Source organism: Acanthochromis polyacanthus, chromosome 12 (genome assembly GCF_021347895.1).
Source record: "Acanthochromis polyacanthus isolate Apoly-LR-REF ecotype Palm Island chromosome 12, KAUST_Apoly_ChrSc, whole genome shotgun sequence".
Taxonomy (NCBI): domain Eukaryota; kingdom Metazoa; phylum Chordata; class Actinopteri; family Pomacentridae; genus Acanthochromis; species Acanthochromis polyacanthus.
Window position 1 is genome coordinate 7,157,776 of NC_067124.1, and position 20,362 is coordinate 7,178,137.

A 20,362-nucleotide genomic window follows, 5' to 3' on the forward strand; every position below is an offset into this window, starting at 1 on the left:
ATCTTTTTTCCCAAGCTTGCTGTTTTTCTTTAGAAGGGTTCTTTTTGCTGAAACTAAAGTAGGATTTCGAGGATCATTACAACTTGTGGCAATATGCCCATCCTCACCACAACGGAAACAGTACCATGGCTTTGGCTTTGGTTTAACTGTTTCAGTTGTGGCTTCTGAGTTAAGTTTTGGAGGTGTTGTCTTTCTGTTAGCTGGTTTCTCTTTATGCTTCTCCTTTTCTCTTTTCTTTGCAGGTTTGTTGCAGCTGATGTCTGTTGTTTAGGACTCGAGAGAGCAGCGATTTGAGCTTGCAGTTCAACAATTTGCTTTTGAAGTTGTTTCATAGCTTGTGGTTGGGAGAGAAAGACTGAGGTGACTCAAAGGCATCCTCCAGAAATGCCTCATGCACTTGAGCAGTAACTTGACCTTTTGGTTTTTGAAACCCAAATGTTGTTTCATCCTGTTTGCTTTGCAGTTTGTTTGTCTTCCTCTACTCGCAAAAGGAGTAAAAACTCTGGAAAAGTGGGCGGATTATCTTTACGTTTCTCAAGCTGAAGGTTGTTAATCAGCACATTGTTCCAGCAGCCCCTACAGAATTGCTTTAAGAGCTGCTTGTCAGAATCTTGGGGAGCAATGGTTTTTATTTTTACAATTCGATTCAGAAAGGTTTGGAGTCTTTGAAGATAGTTAGAAGGTTTCTCGCCCGAGTTCTGATTGACATTGAGAAACTGGGCAAAAAGCTCATCCCCATCTTCCACTGTTGCATAAGCTGAATCAAGCAGGTCTATAAAAGCTTTTGGATTTGCATGAGGACCTAGCGACTTGACTACAGTAGCAGCAGGGGGAAGTAGACTGTCAACAATCCGCCTCACCAGCTGTGCACTGGAAACAGAAGGATCAGCCAAATGACATTCAATACTGCTTCTCCAAGTTTCGTAATCGACCTCAAAGTTTGGGCAAGGACTTTTGCCAGAAAAGGGTCTGAGTTTGGCTGGTGCGTGTATCTGAGAAGAGAAGTCTGAACTTTTGACAATGTGTTCGACCACTACGCGCTGCACTTCAGGTGGGTTAAGGTCGTCAGCATATGGAAAGAATGAAGTTACTGACCCCACCTGAGTTGGCAAAGCTTTTTCTGGAGGTCTGGAAGTCAAGTTAGATGGGTCAAGACTGAGATTTTGACCATCAGTGCCAGAGTCTGTTAGAGTAGCATCAGGAGAAACCGGGCTTGAAGCTGTTTCCGCAGATCTCACGACTGAAACCTGAAGTACACCTGTACCACTTTGTTCTTTTATTAGTCCAGTGATTCTCGAGAGTTCGTCATGCAGCAGATGTTCAAAAGATCTCCCACTGAGTTTGGCAATATTTTGCAGGTCTGTTAGAAAGGTTTTGGTTAGATCAGTACCCTTTTCATTTGAGTATACCTTAGCTCGGGCTTCAATATGGAAAACAACTCTCTTATCTGATTCACAAAGTTTATCAATTGGTAAACCTTTCTCAAATGCCTCCATAGCAGCACCAGATGCATATTCTACAAAAGCTTTACCATAAAACTCAGAGTTTTTTTCTGAAACCTTCACAACTCTGTCAATAGACCCAAATTGCTTTAAAAACTCATAAATTTCCTCGTCAACTTCAGTATGTGTCAAACCTGATACAATGAGAGCATTGGGAACCTTTATACCTTCTGTCTCGATCACATCCATGTTGGTAGAAATGTGCCAATTCACACTTAAAGGAAATTTCTGATCGGAAAGGCCTCTGGGTTATTACTTTAATCACAGCTCCTGGCTGGCTCGCCACGTTTTACCGTGTAACCCTCTTCAGAGTATGTACACGCCTAGGTCCGTAGAACCGGTGAGCCGTGAGCTAAAGCAATAACAGGGCGACACTGGTTTAAATTTGTGAAAATTGTAAACTTTAGTTTTTTCTTTTGGTTTAGAAAATATTTGGTTTACAAACATGGCAACAGTTTACAACATGAAATGGTGCGCACATAACCTGGGCCCAAAAATAAAATAAAAATAAAAAATAAAATAAAATAAATTGTCTCTTTCAAACAGTCCTTTTGTTTTCCAATTAGTTCCTTGCGGAAAATGTTCTTTATAGATCCAAGATCAGTTCAGTCATAAAGTCAGGGGGAATAGTCAAAAGTCATGGATATTGGGTAAATATCCGGATTGAGATCTTGTTGGTGCCTTTCAGCAAGATTGGCACTATCCTACCACGGGATCCGATTGTTGAGAGCTGTGGTGGTTGACTTCACAATTTGTCATGGGAGCCTCGCCTTCAAATGGATCTCTGGCCCACCTTGTTGGAGGACCGGATCTTCAGAAGTCTTTTGGACATCGCAAAAAGACCTGACCTGTATAAAGAACAGGTTTATAGTCTAGGATACTATACGAAATAAAATTAACTACACTTAAATGGACGTTGTACAACCTTGAAAACTCTCTTTTCCAATAGGAAAATAAATTACCATTGTTGACAGAATGAGAACAATTATAACTTTCCCAAAAATAATTTCACACAGTTAAAATATAGCATTTTAACCATTAGCAATTACAATGAACTGCAAATCGTGTAAAATAATGTGCAATCATGTAACATTTTACACATGTACTCACAAACTTAGGAATGATACTTTTTTTTTTTAAGGCAATGTGTATGACTCACATTTTCCATGTGAAAAATATAGATTTTCTCTCTTTTTGACATTGCATTTACATTTTAAATGAGAATACATGAATTACAGTGTTTTAAATGAAAAACCTTAACTTAAATTACAGCATTGCTGCTTTTAACCACTTTAGATTACTTAAAATGAATTTTTCTCTTTTTTTATTTTGTGTACCTTTAACTCATAGAAAACGACCATGCACTTCACCATGTTAAAGTCATACAAAATGCTTACTTTAGTTGAATATGCCAAATGTTTATGAATTCTCTTCGCAAATAATAAAATACATGCTTTTTATGAAATTACACTCCTCAGATATAACATAAAATGTGCAAAGATATCTGTAAAGGCAGCTAGCTTAGCCTCAAACACCTCGTGGTGTTTTCCACACACACAATCACTGGGAAACTTTCCAGAACTAGCTTACCAAGGAAGGAGTTTTTTTTCCACCAGAGAAGCCAGGACAAGTTACATGCTTCCTTGATGGTTCTCGGACATTCTAAAATTACATTTGCATATGTTTACAGCATGAACTAAACAAATTTTAAAGTGTCAGTAAAAAGAATTAGGTTTGCACACCTTTTTCCCTCGTTTTATACCCACACGGGAGAAAGCAGAAGCATGTGCTCGGTCCGTATTAGCGATGTTAAGCGAGAGTGAGCGTTATGGAGCACTACTTCCGGTTTCTTTACAAAATAAACTTCCGGTTTTCAAAATAAAAATGGATATTACCCAAAATGTGAAATATGAACAAATTATGAGTGAAAATCAATAAAGGCAATTAGTTAACCCGTTTTTAGGTGGGTTACAATGTGTTCCTACACAACTTGAGTCAATAACTATTAAAGACTAGAGCATACCATATTTGTATGTGACTGATTATATTGTTTAGGAGAATTGCTTTAAATTAATAAATATATTATTTATAAAACAACTGTTTGTGAGTGTTTTGGGCTATTTTCTGTATATCCAGGTATAGTGTTCTTTTCTGGGGAATTCAGAATATCTGTTTAACCGAGTTTGAAGCACAAAGCCCCCTGACCCATGGAAAACCCCTAAAAATGGGGGGGACTGAAAATTTTTCGCGCGCGAGCTGGAAGTGTGTCCTCTTTTCAGAGAAACAGAATATGGTCACCCTACCATAAATGTAACACACATTTTAATTGTTCAGGAGTTGTGCTTTTGCTTGTAATGGTGTTATATCCACCACAAGGTGGCGCCTGTCGCTCCCTGATGAGTCTGGGAGGACTGTGGCGGACGGGAGAGAAACAGGAAGTAGGAGAAGAAAAATGAGACGAACGTTACAAGAAGCGAGAAAAGCTCATTGTTTTCTGTGTGAGGAAACTGAATAAGTCGACGAAATTCACTATTTTTTGTTCTTTTGGTTCAAAAGTTGATATTTTTGAAGCTACGCCTGTTATCAAAGGACGGAAGCAGATGGATATTTGATGTGTCTATGTGTCTATTCTCCGGTGAGTTACTTCTGTTAGCTCAGCGTTAGCTTGAAACTTTGCTAGCTTTTGTTCACTGCAACGATGTGACTGACGGGTAAAAGGGAAAAAAACAATCGGAGAAATAAGAAATGAGTGATGTTGAAAAATGCTTATCACTGTTTTTATGTGCAAGTAATCTAAAATGCTGTTATGATAAGCAAATTGTCTTTTATGTTGTACTTCTTTTAAGAGCATGTGCATTGTGTTATGATTGTGTTACTGGAGAGAAAATAGCGGAAATTTACTGATGTTGAATGTATTGAGGGAATATATGGACTTAACAAGCCTAATTATATGCCGTGTAGGTTGTTTTTTTTTGTGCCTGATATCTAAGTGGAGGAAACGGCGACAGGGCGGTTTTCGAGGCGTTGGAGGTGTTCCGGTCGTTGCCATAACTACGGGAAGAGCCGCTCTGTGGACTGGATCTGAACTTCGATTGGAGGACAGATAAGATTTCCACACAAGAAAAGAAACACATATGGGAAAACAGAAACTGAAATGACTGAAACTGAACTACTGTGGAAGAAATTCTGACTGACTTTTAATTTCTTTTGACTTGACTAAACAACTTAAGAAGCTTCTTTGGGGAAAGGAAATATAACTGGAATTTGTTTATTTTGTTTATAAAACCTACTGTGTAGTAAAGAGGAAAAAGTTACAGTTGTACCCGGGTACAGTAAATTTTATTTTGTTAATTATCTTTATTCCTATGTGCTCAAACCTCTCTGGAGGAACAGAGATGAATTTATTTCCTTGCCCAAGTTGTATCCATGAGTGACTTTACTGCAGTGCCATTTGATGAGGTGACACTTGGTGGGCAGCGACTTGTGACGAATGGAAAATGTGATTAGACCCTTTTTGGATGAATAGGATTTTGACTATATCATATGTACATTTTGGAAAAAACATCAACATTTCTACAACTGTATTCCTTGCTCTGTGATGTATCTGTATTAATCTGTATGTGCAGTCTGTAGTGTAAGGTTTAGCATTTTGCAGGATCCAATAGAGAAGTGGCTACATAAAGTAGCCAAAATCATGAAGACTGCAGTGTTTGAACTTCAATGTTTACAAACAGGTTTCTGCTTCACGATGTCTTCACATGTCATAAATATGAAGGAAAAAGCTGTTTAAATTCATTTTGTGTGAGCGAACTGACAGGACACCCCACTTTGCAAAAGTGGATATTTCACCCTGTGAACGCTGTTTGAAGCCATAAAATTCATGAAGACTGCAGATTTTGAGCCTCAGTGGTTACAAACATATTTTTGGTTCAGAATGTCTTCAGATGTGATGAACATAAAGGCAAAAGCTTTTTCAATTCATTGTGTGTGAGGGAATTGACAGGACACCCACTGTGCAAAAGTGGATGTTTAAGCCACTGAAAGACTGTTTAAGTAGGAAACAACTGGACGGGAAATGGCCTCGTGACACCCTGACTCTCTGCCTGTGTGAACTAGCACCAAGCTCAATTAAAGCAACAAGGAGACACAAAACAATATCAACAACAATAGCAAAAAAAATAACAAAATGTCTTCAAACATAGCAGCTGGTTTAAGTTTGTTCTGTTGGAGGGTTTACCTTGACCTCCCCTTTGTCTCATAATTAGTTCATATTGATAAGAGTCTGATCCACACAGGTACAGAATCATTTGAAAATTAAAACAAAGTTTAAGTAGTGGCACCCTTTGGTTCTCTGCTCTTCAACTGGGAGGATACTTGATAAATGTGGCAGTTGTATATACTGTTGTATATATATTTTGGAATATTGCCCATCGACCCACTTTTAACAGTGTTTTCTTGTACATTGAAATTTGAGGCTGTTTGAGATTGTCTCGTGAACTAATACACATAAAATCCTGACTTGTTAACTGTTATTTCTCTTCCTGTTTTGTCATTAATGCAGATTCTGATACTGAAGATGTCCAATCCTTGAGCTTTCATTAGTGAAAATAACCCTTTCAATGCAGAACTTTGATCAGCAATTCAAGCTAGTAGAACTTTGAAAATCATTCATTAATGTAAAAGATTTTGTCTGATAATGGAACTCATGGTATCCAGAGTTCAGAATTTTTAAGTCTTCAGTCTGTCAGTTGTTCATTAATCAATATACATTAATGTCACATGAACAGCCCATTACCCAGTTGTTTATGAGTTGTTTTTGTCTGTTAATGAGCCCACATTAAGGTGCTGAAACCGACCGTGTCTGATAATGGACGCACAAACTGAGTAAAGTTAGAGAAGTTGAAGAAGCTTCTCATTTATTTATTATTATTTATTTTTATTTTACTGAAGAGATATGAGGATTGTAGTGTTGTTTACCTGCAGCAGGTCTCGACGCAGCACTTCCACATTTGATCTTGTTTCCATGCAGACTAAAGACAACACACACCCTGAGGCTACCCTGTCTGCTGTAAACACACCTTACATTACAAATAAATATAAACTTGTACTCACAGCAGAAGTCGTGTGATGATAAAAACTGCTGAAACTGGAGCATCTGTTGATATTGTTCCTGCAGGAAGTAAACAGAAAATTCAAAATGGTAAGTACATGTGAATAAAATTGACATGTGAAAGGTATCAATACTTGATGATAATAACTTGATAGTAAATTATAAATTATTATTTAGCAGCTATGTGTTTGAGGCTTATTCTCATACATTCTATAAATGTGCAAAATTACAGCGATTCTGACAAACTATATAAACACAGAGGAGAAAACTATTGTTGAAATCTGTTGCGGTTAAACTATCAATTTCTTTGTAATCAAAATCACAATTTGAAACAATGGAATCAGCAAATCTGAGTCACTGCAATTTCAGATATTAATTATGCAGCGCACACTTTTTGTTATTATTCCTTTATTCAGGTTGACTGCAGAATGTATAATACTGCATGCAGAGTGAACTTTTTTTACTGGAATCATTTTTATTTTCATTATTGTTACTTTATTAGCTTTAATGCTAACAGTCCTGCCTATCATTTAAACATACATGTTTGAATAGTTACTGCATTAAGTTCTCATCATTTCATTAGAATATAGAGCAGTTAAAATTGTTCCATGGTAATGCTCCATGGCATGTTTTAAATCTATTTTACAATAAACATTGAACTGAAACTGTAAATATGACATATTTATTTATTATGCATTATTAATTAATGCATAATTAAAATATGCTTTAGAACTACTGATTCAGAGTCTATAATCTGATTTTTGTTGTTGTTAATTGTGGTGCTCACTGTATCTCTGGTCTAAACACTTGGGTTTATCATATATACTCTTCTAAAAGTGAAAATGAAGTCAGTTAAACTGGTAACCATTAAGAAAATGAGCTTTACTAATTGAACATACTGGGTACCAAGATCTGCTGTTGGCCCAAACATCTCAGTGAAGTGACTAAAACAAATGAAGAAACAGAAAAACTGAGGAAAATGTACACTGTCTGTCCAAAAAAAAGTCCCCACCTGGATTTAACTGAGGAAATAGGTGAGAGCCTTCCATTGGATAATTACTGCAGTGAATATGCTTCAACAACTTCTTTAACCATAGCTGATGCGGTGAGGAGCTTCTCATTTGTAAAACAACCATGTTGGAAGACATATCTTGTGGTCATGGAAAGGATGTTAAGTTTGTCCAAGCTTTTAACTGGTGCTGTACATTGATGATTGGTACTTTTGTTACTAGTCAATGATATATGATCCATCAAGCTTAAACCACATGGATACATAGAATAGACAGATTACAAAAAAGCATGGTGACAAAATAGACGAGATAAACAGATGGTTTACAATCTCCTCTGATGACTTCATCATGGTACCTCTTAGTGGGGGGGATATATTAGGAAACAAGTGAACAATTTGTCCACAAAGTTGATGTGCTACATGATAATTACAGCTTGTACATCATCTTATCATCAGGTTCTGGTCACAATCCTGCCACCTACAGAAGTTTTCGAACGACTATTCTGTAGTGGGCTGTATCAGCAGGGGCCAGGAGGCTGAGTAAAGGAGTGTGGAGGACAGGATCGTGGACTGAACCACCTGCAGCTCAATGTCTCAAAGACAAAGGCGCTGGTGGTGGACTTCAGGAGACAGAGGACTCATCCAGAACAGGTCACCATACATGGATCAGTGGTGGACATTGTGGACTGTTACAAATACCTGGGTGTCCACATAGGCAATAAACTGGACTGGACCATAAATGCAAATGCTGTCTATACGAAGGGCCAGAGCCAACTGTACTTTCTCAGGAGGCTCAGATTTTTCACTGTTTGCAGAAACATGCTGCAGATGTTTTATCACTCGGTGGTCTCCAGTGTCATCTTCTACGCTGTAGCGCGCTGTGACAAAATTCAATAATTATCTATTTTTAAAAAATGCAAAACATAGTCAAAAATGTCGAAACACATTCAAGTATTTTCAAAACATTAAAGTACTTTAAAATCAATATTTTCAACAAAATAAAAGAAATAAATTTGAAATGCATCAACATATTTATTTTTTTAAGTACAAAATATCAAAAACTTATCAAAAGCAAAAAAAATACAGATAATATAGAAAAATATTTAAACATTTTTCAAAACACATTTCCAAATTTAAAAAAATATATCAAAATGTCCAAAAAAAACCCATCAAGAATAAATTTGTACGTTTGTGTTGTATTTTAAAACCTTTTATTATCCATTGTGTCATTTTCCCCTTCAAAAGCTGGTGTAGCTGAGAAGAAAGAACAATATTTCCCTCTGAAAGGTGAAGTGAAAGAAGAAAAGTAGCACCACATGGAAATACTTGAGTAAAGTATCTCAAAAGTGCACTCAAGTGCAGGACCTGAGTAAATGTCCTCAGTTACTTTCCAGCAGTGTTTGTATCCCACTGATTGCTGGTTGATGTACAATATTTGATAAGATGAAGGATAACAGTTTGAATCCAGTAGGTGGAGACATTTGCTCACAATTGATCCTGAAAACAGAGATTCAAGCAGGAGAAACTTGAAATCACTTTCAGATTTTTATTCTCATAGAATATTTTTAAAAGTCTCATATGTATATGTATATGTGTGTGTGTGTGTATATATATATATATATATATATATATAATTTTTTCTTAATATTCTTATTGTTTCAGTTTGGAACAGGTGCACAATACATTTCACTGCACATTATACTATGTAAAATTGTGTTTGTGGTAAAAAAAAAAAAAAAGGTCTTAAATCTTGAATCTTGATGAAATAATCTCCCCACTTTGCTCTGTCTTTCCCATAATTGCAACTCACCTTGAATAATTTCTAGGCGGGGGTTTATATATTCATCACAGCTGAAGGATCATTATAGAGTTCCCAAAGGCTTAATTATGTTTCAGCTCCACTTTAGACCATAAAGACTGTTAGAAACCTTTAAAACAACAATATTATATCGGGGTGGGACGCATGTGATATGATTATCCTAACAAAATATACTGCTACACACAAATACTACATTATGCATTTTCTGTTTTGAAATTTATGCATCACTCAATTCATAAAGAAGTCATCCAAAGCAAAATGTTGCTCTTTGAAAAACCTTTAACTGATAAATCCTTTAAATCTTTTGAGGGGATAAATGTGTGCATTGTCGCTCACAACTGCTCCAGGACTCTCCTCCATCTTCGGGATACATTTCCGGAAATGAGACGTCCTTTGTTGCGCTTTGTTGTAACACACTAAGATCGGTTTCCGGGGCAGGAGGCGGATGACCGAGAGCCGAAGAGTGAAGGAGGCTGAAATTAATGAAATGAGATGAGCCTGCAGACATACTTCGCTATTTGTTGTCAGTTGCTAATTTATCAAAAACCTTAAGTCGTACCTCATTTCGTGCACTGAGCTAAACAGGATTAGGTCACAGCTAAAACTCCCACAACGCTAACTGTTTTTGCTCGGTAGAATCGTGACCTAGAGCCATGTTTTGTTGCTTACATTAAGTTGAAGTTACGTAGGAAACACTGTCGAAGCAGTAAAATGTGGTTATTGTTCCTCTTGTTTGCATTTATGACCTAATAACGAGTCGACTGCCAATCGTTTAGCTCGCTAACTCAGTAGCTAACGTTAGGTTGTATACAAAGCTGCATAGGTAATCCTTGGTATTTAGTTTGGAAGATGTTTTCAGGAGTGGCAGAGATAAAAGACGAAAGTAGATACAGTAGATACATATCTGAATGGATTTTTATGATGCTAGGGTAGTTCTTTCCTGCCGAGTGTTGACTTAAGGCGCTGTAAATGAAAGAATAGTGCTGACGGCTGTACTGTGCTGTTGACAGATACTGGGTAATCGTGGAACTAGTCTGATACCAGGACTGCAGAAGAACATGATTAAAAGTCCATCTGTTGACTAGCAGCATCACAATGTCTGTCAACGCCCTCCTGCGATGCACCATCAGGTAACACCTTTAAACTGTGTGATGGAACTGTATGCATAGTGTTAGCAGAAGCTGCTCAAATGTTAGTGTACCACAGACATATCAAATCATCCCCAATTTATACATTCTTGAACTAAATTACAAATATAAACCTTGAAGACAGAACACTCTGTATACCCTGTACAGCTTCAACAGGAAAAATACTATGTAAACATTCCTGAAATAATCCGTAATTGACAGTAAGGTGAGGAAAATTACGAAACTGTTACCTGTAACTTACAAGGCAGTCTTGTGATGTGAATAACATTGTCTGAAACTGTTACCTGTAACTTACAAGGCAGTCTTGTGATGTGAATAACATTGTCTGAAAATCTGTCAAGTAAAGTGCTGGTAGCTAGTCAGAGAAGTTAAATTATATTTGAGTGATTAAAAAAAATGTTGATAGGAGTCCTTGCTCATTTAGTGCACTTATTAAAGTTTATACTGATACTTTTGTGCCTGCCTTCACTGGATGCTTGTGTAAGTCTTTGGCAGTGGTACAGGGGCTTTTCTGAACTGTTTTTTTTTTTTTTTTATAAACATCAGTTTCCCTTTGGAGAAATTGTGCTCTTTTCTCTTTGCCGTGTAATTACATAGTTCTTTCTCTTGGATTGTGAGAGTGCTCCTTTACTGGGACCTTGGTTGTTCCTCAGGCTGAACGTCTTACAAGTATGTTATTAATACAGCAATGTTAGATAGTTTTGTGGCAACAAAAGAAGCAAAAGGATGCCAGTTTCCTCAGCAGCTACAGTCAATTTTCCCATCTTACACAAGGCCTCTGCCAGCAGGCCAGTGCAGTTTGCTGTTTGAGGTGAACAGACTGGTGTTTACATTTAGTACAATTCATATTTTATTGATACAGTGCCAGTTCACAACATGCGTCATCTCAAATCACTTCACGTAGTAAAGTGAACCTTTCCAAAATCTGCACAGACAGACCCAACAGAACCAACATTTCCTTTGGAGCCCCTTTGAGCAAACACTTCAGGCAGAACCAGGCTCAGGGAGGGTGACTCATTATGGTGAGGGTGGAGTAAGGACGCCAGATGGAGAACGAACCAATAAGGCATAAGACTGAACAACCTCCATGTCCACTCCGTGTCATCAAAGGATGTTTTGTCCCAAGAAAACCACCAGCTGCACTTTCTTGTTTGATATGAGTTTGAATTAGTTTGGCACCGTGAAACAAAGTCACGTATTGGACTATAATCATCTTCATCTCATAAAATATGGTTGATGGGGTTTATTACAGTAATTTTATTATTGTATTCATCAAATAAAAATGTCAATCACAGAATCACCCCTGTGAGTTTAAAAACTCTTTAGAAAAAGTGAAGTGGGTGACATAGATTGGGCTTACAGTTTGTAGTGAATACTTTCAGGCAAATGGCAATAATCACTAAGCACTGGTTACACAATGTAGATGTGACTATTTCTAACCACCTCTACCACTGGACAATATTTAGAACCACCACTAACACTTTATCTGTTCTCTCTGTGCAAGAAAAGTATAAAGTAAGTAAGCATCCATGTCTTTTTTTCTGTAGGCTACACAGGAAACATGTGACTACACATTTAGTTCATCAGAGAACTTTGTCTGGGGCAGAGGCTGTCAATGCACTCAGACCGTTTTATCTTGCAGTCCATCCAGACTTCTTTGGTCAATATCCCAGAGAACGGGTAGGTCCCTCATATACGTGAGTTTTTCAGACATTCATTATTCCAAATATTTATTAGGTTATAAGACAATAACTCTGAAGGGACTGATTTGACAAGTGACAGTTCACAGGCTGTGGTAGTACTTTCAGTAGTATGTGCAGACTGATCATTATTTAACTAATGACGTGCATAATATAGTATAATAAAATACAATACAATATAATATAAAAGATGTTAAAGCCAGCTTGCTGTACTGGAAGTGTTGGTGCCATGGTATAAAACATTTGTAAACAACTGTTTTACAGGACGTGAATGAAAATTCATTAAAAAGGCTAAATGGCTATCTGGAAAACTTGCAAAAGCCTGGGTCACATTCAGTGCAGCCAATGAAGCTCACCTTTTATGTAAGGGACACGAAGGAAAGCAGCGATGAGCAGCCAGATCCCCTCACCTCAGGTCAGTTTCTGTTGATACTGCCCATTGTATTGGTGAGTTCTGTTTTGAAAAATGTTAAACCCTCCGCCTGGTTCTCAGGATTTCGCTCAGTGAGTTTCACCCTGCACACAAATGATGTCTTGAGCACAGTGATGAACGTCTTGACGTCCTGCTGTCTACCTGTGGACCACATGAAGGCACTAAAAGCAAGTACGTCAAAAGACACATCAAAAAGCCCACTTGAGGCACAGGTGCCTTTCTACAGGCCTATCAAATGGGATAAAAGTTACTACACCTTCAGTGGCTTCAGAGACCCTGAACAGGAGCTGCAGCAGGCTAAGAGAGTGGAGCCTACTCTCAGGTTAGTGACACTAGACCTTAACTCACTATAATTAGTGACCTAAAGAGTACATAGCACAGAGGCTGGAATCAAACTACAGTTAGTGAAAATTCAGTGTTGATGTCTTGTTACCTCAACAGTTTTATAGAGTACATTATTTAAGTGAGGGCTGCACAGTGGGGTAGTGGTTAGCACTTTTGCCTTGCAGCAAGAAGATCCCCGGTTCAAGTCCCGGCCTGGGCCTGGGATCTTTCTGCATGGAGTTTGCATGTTCTCCCTGTGCATGCGTGGGTTTTCTCCGGGCACTCCGGCTTCCTCCCACAGTCCAAAAATATGCTGAGGTTAATTGATCACTCTAAATTGTCCGTAGGTGTGAATGTGAGTGTGAGTGTTTGTATGTATATGCAGCCCTGTGACAGACTGGTGACCTGTCCAGGGTGTCTCCTGCCTTCACCCAAGTCAGCTGGCATAGACTCCAGCACCCCCTGTGACCCTAGTGAGGATAAAGCGGTGTATAGAGGATGGATGGATGGACGGATGGATGATTTAATTGAAAGATGTATACATTTTAAATGTTTGAAAGTAGTAGTGAAATCCTGTGTGGATGTGTTTATTTTAGTCAGCTCAGAGTGGTCTCATGTTGTCTAATCTTTGGCAGCTTGTGGCTGAGAAACAACGAGCCTGAAGCAACAAAGAAGCACAGTGCTAGTCTTCCTCGGAGAGAAGAGCTGAAGAGACTGCAACAGGAACTGTGTCACAAATTTAATTTGGCAGATATCAGGTACTCAGAGCTCCTGTTTTTCCTCTAACAGTTTGTGCTGTGGGAGCTGCTAACCAAATGCCAGCAACACTGTAGTGTAACTGAGTGTGTCTTTATCCCCTGACGAACAGTGTGTTGAGCTTTGTCCAAGTAAAATGATCAACAGCTTACCAAGTGCACGGTCTAGGGGAAGGAGCTAGCTAATGATTCATAGTTAAGGTTGGGGACCGGCAGTCAGAAGTTAATTCTGAAGTGTTTCTTTCATTGTTAGTGCTTCAGAGCATGATTTAGGTGACTGAAAACATGTCCATCTCATCTAATTAAATGTAGTGGAAAACATTTGTCCTCAGACATTGCTCTAAGTGATAATTATATGTATTATTTTCTAATTAGACATGAACAGAAATATTTAAAGCCTTTATTTCTTTTAAATCGATGATAACAGTTTACAGGTAATGAAACCCTAATTGTTCTTTAAGGGTTAAAGACTGTTAAGATTTAATTTTAGGCTATGTAAGAACTAGTAGTGAACATACTGTGGTGATGATGACATCAGTTGTGTGGTACAGGTGGCAACGCAACTGGGGAGTGGCCCACAGGTGTTGTCAGCTTCAGAGTCTGGTCCGACTATCTCAGCAGAATCCTGAGGCCCTGATCCACCTGCAAGGTAAGGAGTTTCATCCCAGCTGAAAGAGATAAGGTTGTGTTTGTCCTTTCCACTTTTGACACAACACAGCCAGAGCAGATTTGAGTGGGTCACTAAAGTTACAGGAACCTTTTTTAGAATATTATCTCTTATCTCTCTATATTAAAGCATGTATTGCACTGTACAGTGCATTTCATGTTAAGGAACACCCAAAAGCACAGTAGTTTTAAAGAAGCCACCACAGTATATTTTGACTTCTTGTGTTTTCCTTCCAACCTCAACTTAAAATACTACACTGCAGCATTATCAAGTTCAGCCCAACAAGAAACCAAAGGAGAAGTGTATTTGTGCTGTTGTCAGCTTGTTTTCCACAGCATCGCACCAGCAAACTGCAGAGAGTGTATGCAGGGTGCTAAGCCCTGTTTGATATTTACTCGTCCCACATATTAAAACTGTGACATGACATAGTAGGCAATGTTCTACAACAGATTTCACGGCCCAAGACTTGCACAGATGGATAAAACTGAATGTGCTCTCCTACCCTCCTGTCAGGGCATACTGTTGTGTTCGCTGACCAGTCAGGAATGAATGCCTCTGGACATGTCATGCTAGGAACCATGGATGTTCATCATCAGTGGACCAAAGTAATACAGCCACAGCCCTTACGCTGTCACATGTTCGCTGTTTTCCTCTTTGTTTTCTGACTCATCCTCTACACATGTACCCCCAGCTACTAGAGCAGTTGCCCAGCTACCGTAGCCTGCATCACCAGACAGACTGGCTGAAGGAAAGGATCAGTCTTCTCCTGGGTGGGACTCAAGTGGTCCACATGGAAAGGCTGGGACCAGTCCAGCCCATCACTGAGCACTACAGCAGTCTGAGAAGCTTCCATCAGAGCTTGATGTCCCAACGCCTTCACCTGCACCCCAGGAGCCTGCAGGGCCTCACTATGTTGTTGGAGAAGTATGTAGCGACCTTCCCCTGTGAACACCACAAACATGTTCACTTTACTTGAAGTTCGACATGACTTGTTGTTTGTGTCCATACCAGCGACCGCTCCAGACCCACCCTTCATGAGATGGGTCACTTCATTATTCCCACCAACTGTGACCCACCCCAGCTGCAGACCTTCCTCCAGAACCACGCCCTCGAGGCCAGACAGCGCATTCAACGCAAAAACCAGTGAGTTCAACATAGAAGGTCATTCTGCTATAGTTTCAGGAACAAGAAATATTCTGCAACCCTGTCTGTATTTCAAACAGAGGTGCAGCTGTCCCAAAGTCACATGAGTTTGTGTCTTGTGATACATTGTAGTGTTTCTGATTTGATCAGAACATCTCTCTGTGCTCGGTTCTGATCCTGAATAAAACATTTTGGCAAAAGCTTTAATAATTGGGCAGTGTGCTATGTGAGGGATCACACCTGAAGTTACTGTAATAGAAATGATAAACATTACAGGAAGTGAAGCTCAACTGCAAGTTCTTGACTGAAATCATTTTGTTTTTGGTGGTGTAGTATGTTTGAAGTTAGAATAAATGAACATATTTTAGAGTCAGTCTCAGTTCAGTTGACCTTCAAGCAGTGGCCACTCATAGTGTGGTCAAACAGACGTATGTGTTTTAGGAGTACGAATAGTTTACAGTAGCTGTGCCCACTCATGATTGCAGGACTCTCACTTAAGTCATATGTTTTTAATATCACCACGACCAAAGCGTGCACTTGCTTGTGTCACGTTGAACAACAATCCTAAATTCAGAACCTGGACAGGAACATTTTCGTTGTTGAATTTACACTCATGCTGTATTTGACTGGACTGACAGGGTTCAGCTGTAGTTAATGCGCTAGGACCTGAAGCAGGATGATAAATCAGTGGCGGTAATTCAGTAGTTAAAATCATTTATCTGTAATAAAGGACAAGTGAGATTTTCTATAAATAGTTACTACAGTAAACAAACGAATGAAAAGCAAGTGCTGAATTGTATTTGGGGAAAAAATGGTCAAAGGAGGATTGAGTCAGTACTTTTAGAATCAATTGAAACTTGCTGTCGTGAAAACTTATATTTTTTAATTATTTAGTTTGGCAGAACTCCCAAAAAAGAAACCTTTAATCATTTGGAGATACCAAGTCTCTTCAGCTTTTTGCCTGCAAGTCTCAGGTAGGTCATACTTTGGAACAGAGTCCAAGTGACGTCACCGGTCTTCATTTTTGTCACTAAAGTCTGTAGCTGTTTCTGTACATGTGCCACAACGTGCACTCTGGCATTGAAATTGTGTGTATGACAAGAGGAGTCCTGTCATGTACACAGTTTTCAGTGAGTTCCTATTTGCAGCATTGTTCCCATCATGCATTTCATGAGTAACTGATTGACAGAGTTGTTGGAAGTCAGTCCAAGCTGTCCATTCAGGATTTTTCTTCCTGCTTCTTTTTTAGTAGTGGAATGTGTGTGGTTTAGGTTAGAGTGCTTTTATTTTGTAAAACTGGTATTGAACATTTTACATTGACACGAGTGAAATAAACAGAAAATGAAAAATGATTGATACAATTCTTTTTTTTCCAGTTTCGTTTAGTATTTTCAGTGCTTTCCTGCAAGGGTTTAACAGAACTTAGAAACCATGTAGATGTGTTGTGACAGAACGCAGAATGAACATACAGGCTCATACTCATCATGACTGGGTACAGATACACAACATCAGTGTTCCAAAAGACACCATATCTCCTGGTCGTTGATCAGGATTGTTACTGACTCATTTTCTCGTTTTTTTTTTTTGTGTGAAGGCTTCAGGCTGAGGAGGAGGCTGTGGTGAAGCTGTGTCTCCAGAGACTGTCTCTGAGGAGTCTGACCAAGGAGCCCAGTGTGAGCTCCAGCCAGATGATCCTCTGCTGCAGAAGGCTGGTGGAGCAGCACTCCCCACTAATGCAGGGCCTGCTTATTTGTGTGTCTCACTTCTACTCAGTCATGCAAGATGGAGACCTGTGTATCCCATGGGACTGGAAGAGCTGATCGAGGGGAGCACTTTCTGGACCTGCACCATTTCACTTAATACAGGTCTAAGAGGTATTTTGAGAAAAAAAAGGTTGTTCACTCAAGAAATATGCTGAGCTTGTTTGCAAGGCAAGTTTGTTTCTACGGCACATTTCATACACCAAGGTGATTCAAAGTCACTACAGACTTTGGATTTTGGAAGGAAAACCCTTTAATCAGGGATTTATTCAAGCAGACCAGTGAGGGTTTATTGAATAAGAAGCACTTTATCTTTTTGTTGAAAAAGGCTAAAAGAAAGAGAATGTGGAGATCAGTGGCTCCCCTTGGTGTCTGTTCAGATGAGAGTTGAGGCTTTGTGGTTTAACAAAGTTTGTATTTATTGTTGCTGTATAAAGTGCACTGAAAAACAATGGAATAATAGTTCTTGTAAAAGCACAAAACTAAAGCTAAACTAGTCACTACCAATCAATGCATATGGTGAGAATTGTTTGATTTCCATTAAACAGGCCAAGTGTTTAGTAGGTTTAAAGTCATTCTAAGTCAACATTGCCCCTGTCGAACTATCAAACGCAGTGTTTTTGTCTAGAAGAAACTGTAACTGTGAGTGAACATCGCTCATTTATGTGATGATAAGTAACTGTGGGGAGACTATCCAGAAACATCAAGACAGAGTTCCTTCAGTATTTTTTCACAAATTCAGCTCGGTACCTTCTGGGTCTTATGTGTGTTTGGCATAAGGAAGATGGGACTGGGACTGTGAATTGCTTGTGAACTACGTGTGACGATGTATTGCTTCTGGATGGAGCTGTTCTACAAATTCTGGACATTTCAGATGCAGTTATGAAACCTAAGTTGGTACGTCTTTACAGATGAACCCATATTAATGCTGTCAGTCATCTAACATGGCTCTGGAGGTGAAGTACTCTCATCTAGATTTGAACTGGAATAAAAATGATGTTTTTTTCGTGGACTGTTTATTAATGTATCATTTAATGTGAAAATGACTCTGGGCCTTGGATTGATGGTTAATTAGTTCAGCTCTCTAATTCATACAGCTTTCAGAAATACCCTGCTGAGTGTCAGAATGTAATAAAAACTGATGTCCCTCGCAGCGCAATTGAGAATAATAGTCCTCTGGTGTGACAACACCTATGAGGCAAAATGGAAAGAGAATGAGGAAGAATGCAGGGGGACCCCAATTCAAGCTATGATAGCAGACCACAGGCTGATGTTAAAATATCAGGAACATTTATGCCCTTACACTGCCTTCTCCCTACACACCTGGTTTACTGTCGTCAAAAAATGTTGTTTATGGCCCCAGTTGAAACAGCTCAGGTGGGTGGCTTTCGATACAGGGTTTATCCCAAACCACTTAGACTCAAGATTTAGGCTTTGGTCAAGAAAAGGAATCACTACCTTCTTTAAAATAATGGAGGGTGGAATATTACAAAGTTTTTAAAAAATACAAGATAATTACAATTTAGAAAGTCAAGATTTTTATAGGTACTTACAGATGAAACATTATTTTCAAAAGGAAATCTATGCTGCTGAGGTCTCAGTTCCTAATAAAATAATTCAAGTAGTTACTCAAGCTTATACTAAAACCACAAAATCAGTAGTTTCAAGACTTTATCAAGGTATGAGTGAGAAATTGGGAAATATCACAGACCAGATTAAAGAAAGATGGGAGAAAGAACTCAAAGAGACCATATCTAGACACCAGTGGGAAAATATGTGTGAGACGGTTTTTTTCTACTACTTGCTCGATGTATTGGCGTGAATTCAGTTGGAAGAATCTTGTGCGATATTTCATCACTCCTAAAATGAAACCTTTTTTAGAAAAGTCTCAACAAAGATGTTGGAGAGGCTGCAGTGATGATAATGATGTTGATGCAAATCACTTCCACATCTTTTGGAGTTGTCCGAGGATTCATGTATTTTGGGAAAATATCTGTATATACTTACAACAACTATTTGGTAAACAGATCTCACTACCATGTTCGATTCTCTATCTGGGTGACATTCCAGCAGGGATGATGAGCAGTGACAAATACCTTCTAAAAATTTTGACTGTTGCGGCTAAAAAGGCAATTACTCACAAATGGCTACAGACTGATCCGCCTACAGTGGATGAATGGCTTGGAATTATTGAAGAGATCCACGAGATGGAAAGGCTGACCTTCCTGCTGCGGTTGAAAAGTGAATTGTATGTCGCAAGATGGTCAAAATGGACAGCTTTTTTGCCTAAAGTGAAAACATAAAGGGTATATCTTTTCCCTTCCCCCTCTGAGATATGGCTCCCCACTTTGTCTATGTACCCTTCCGTCCAAGAAATATATGTTAGGACATTGAACTATACCCTGATGTAACCTAAAAAACTTATTTGATGGAGATATAGCAACGACTGTTAAGTACTGTGACTGTTGAATATGTTATACTTTATTGTACTCATTCCTTTTATATTATTTGTCTTTTGTTGTAAAGAGAAAATAAAAATTTTAAGTATTAAAAAAAACTGATGTCATTCTGTCTACAATGTAATAATGCTCATTGAGTACTGTAATAACCTGTGTTCAGCTCAACGGGAACATAAAAATGACACAGTACTCTCTCTATATAACAAAATTTATAGATTTAAGGTCCAATCTGTATTTTATATTTAGTGTCATTTCCATCTCAGTCACATCATAGCCTGTTCCACATTAGGTCAACAATTATTAGATCATTGTTTTTAGACCTGCAATTCCACTGCAAACAAGTAACGATATTTTATAGACTGAAATTAGGAATGAAAATTTAGTTACAAAAAGATCAAAAACATAAACTGACACACCAGCAAACACGATGGAAATGAAAACTGTACATTTATAAACTACATAAAAATGTATGAATTAAGGATTATACTTTGTGTTGATGAGTGAAGAGTCAAGAATAAGGGTACTGTATCTGA

At 38.5% G+C, this 20,362-nt stretch overlaps 2 protein-coding genes and 1 long non-coding RNA gene across 4 annotated transcripts; 2 read left to right on the forward strand and 1 right to left on the reverse strand.

The window, feature by feature from the left end:
* Positions 1-443: 443 nt before the first annotated feature.
* LOC110972290 (uncharacterized) lies at positions 444-3,469 on the reverse strand. The gene is made up of 3 exons (XM_051956374.1): positions 3,245-3,469; positions 3,093-3,164; positions 444-2,350 (listed from the first exon to the last, which is right to left on the reverse strand). The coding sequence occupies exon 3, from the start codon at positions 1,689-1,691 to the stop codon at positions 444-446; it is 1,248 nt and encodes a 415-aa protein (XP_051812334.1). The 5' UTR covers positions 1,692-2,350; positions 3,093-3,164; positions 3,245-3,469.
* Positions 3,470-3,843: 374 nt separating this feature from the next.
* LOC127536446 (uncharacterized) lies at positions 3,844-6,034 on the forward strand. The gene is made up of 2 exons (XR_007945434.1): positions 3,844-4,137; positions 4,464-6,034. It is a non-coding gene; the product is annotated as an uncharacterized LOC127536446 (long non-coding RNA).
* Positions 6,035-9,815: 3,781 nt separating this feature from the next.
* tcaim (T cell activation inhibitor, mitochondrial) lies at positions 9,816-18,387 on the forward strand. Of its 2 annotated transcripts, XM_022206895.2 has the most exons (11): positions 9,817-9,963; positions 10,451-10,570; positions 12,136-12,268; positions 12,553-12,703; positions 12,782-13,043; positions 13,681-13,803; positions 14,352-14,449; positions 14,981-15,072; positions 15,159-15,391; positions 15,479-15,610; positions 17,205-18,387. In XM_022206895.2, the coding sequence occupies exons 2-11, from the start codon at positions 10,536-10,538 to the stop codon at positions 17,428-17,430; spliced, it is 1,485 nt and encodes a 494-aa protein (XP_022062587.1). In that variant the 5' UTR covers positions 9,817-9,963; positions 10,451-10,535; the 3' UTR covers positions 17,431-18,387. The 2 variants fall into 2 exon arrangements, with proteins under 2 accessions (XP_051812773.1, XP_022062587.1); XM_051956813.1 differs by lacking the exon at positions 12,136-12,268 and having other exon boundaries at positions 9,816-9,963.
* The last annotated feature ends 1,975 nt before the right edge of the window (positions 18,388-20,362 follow it).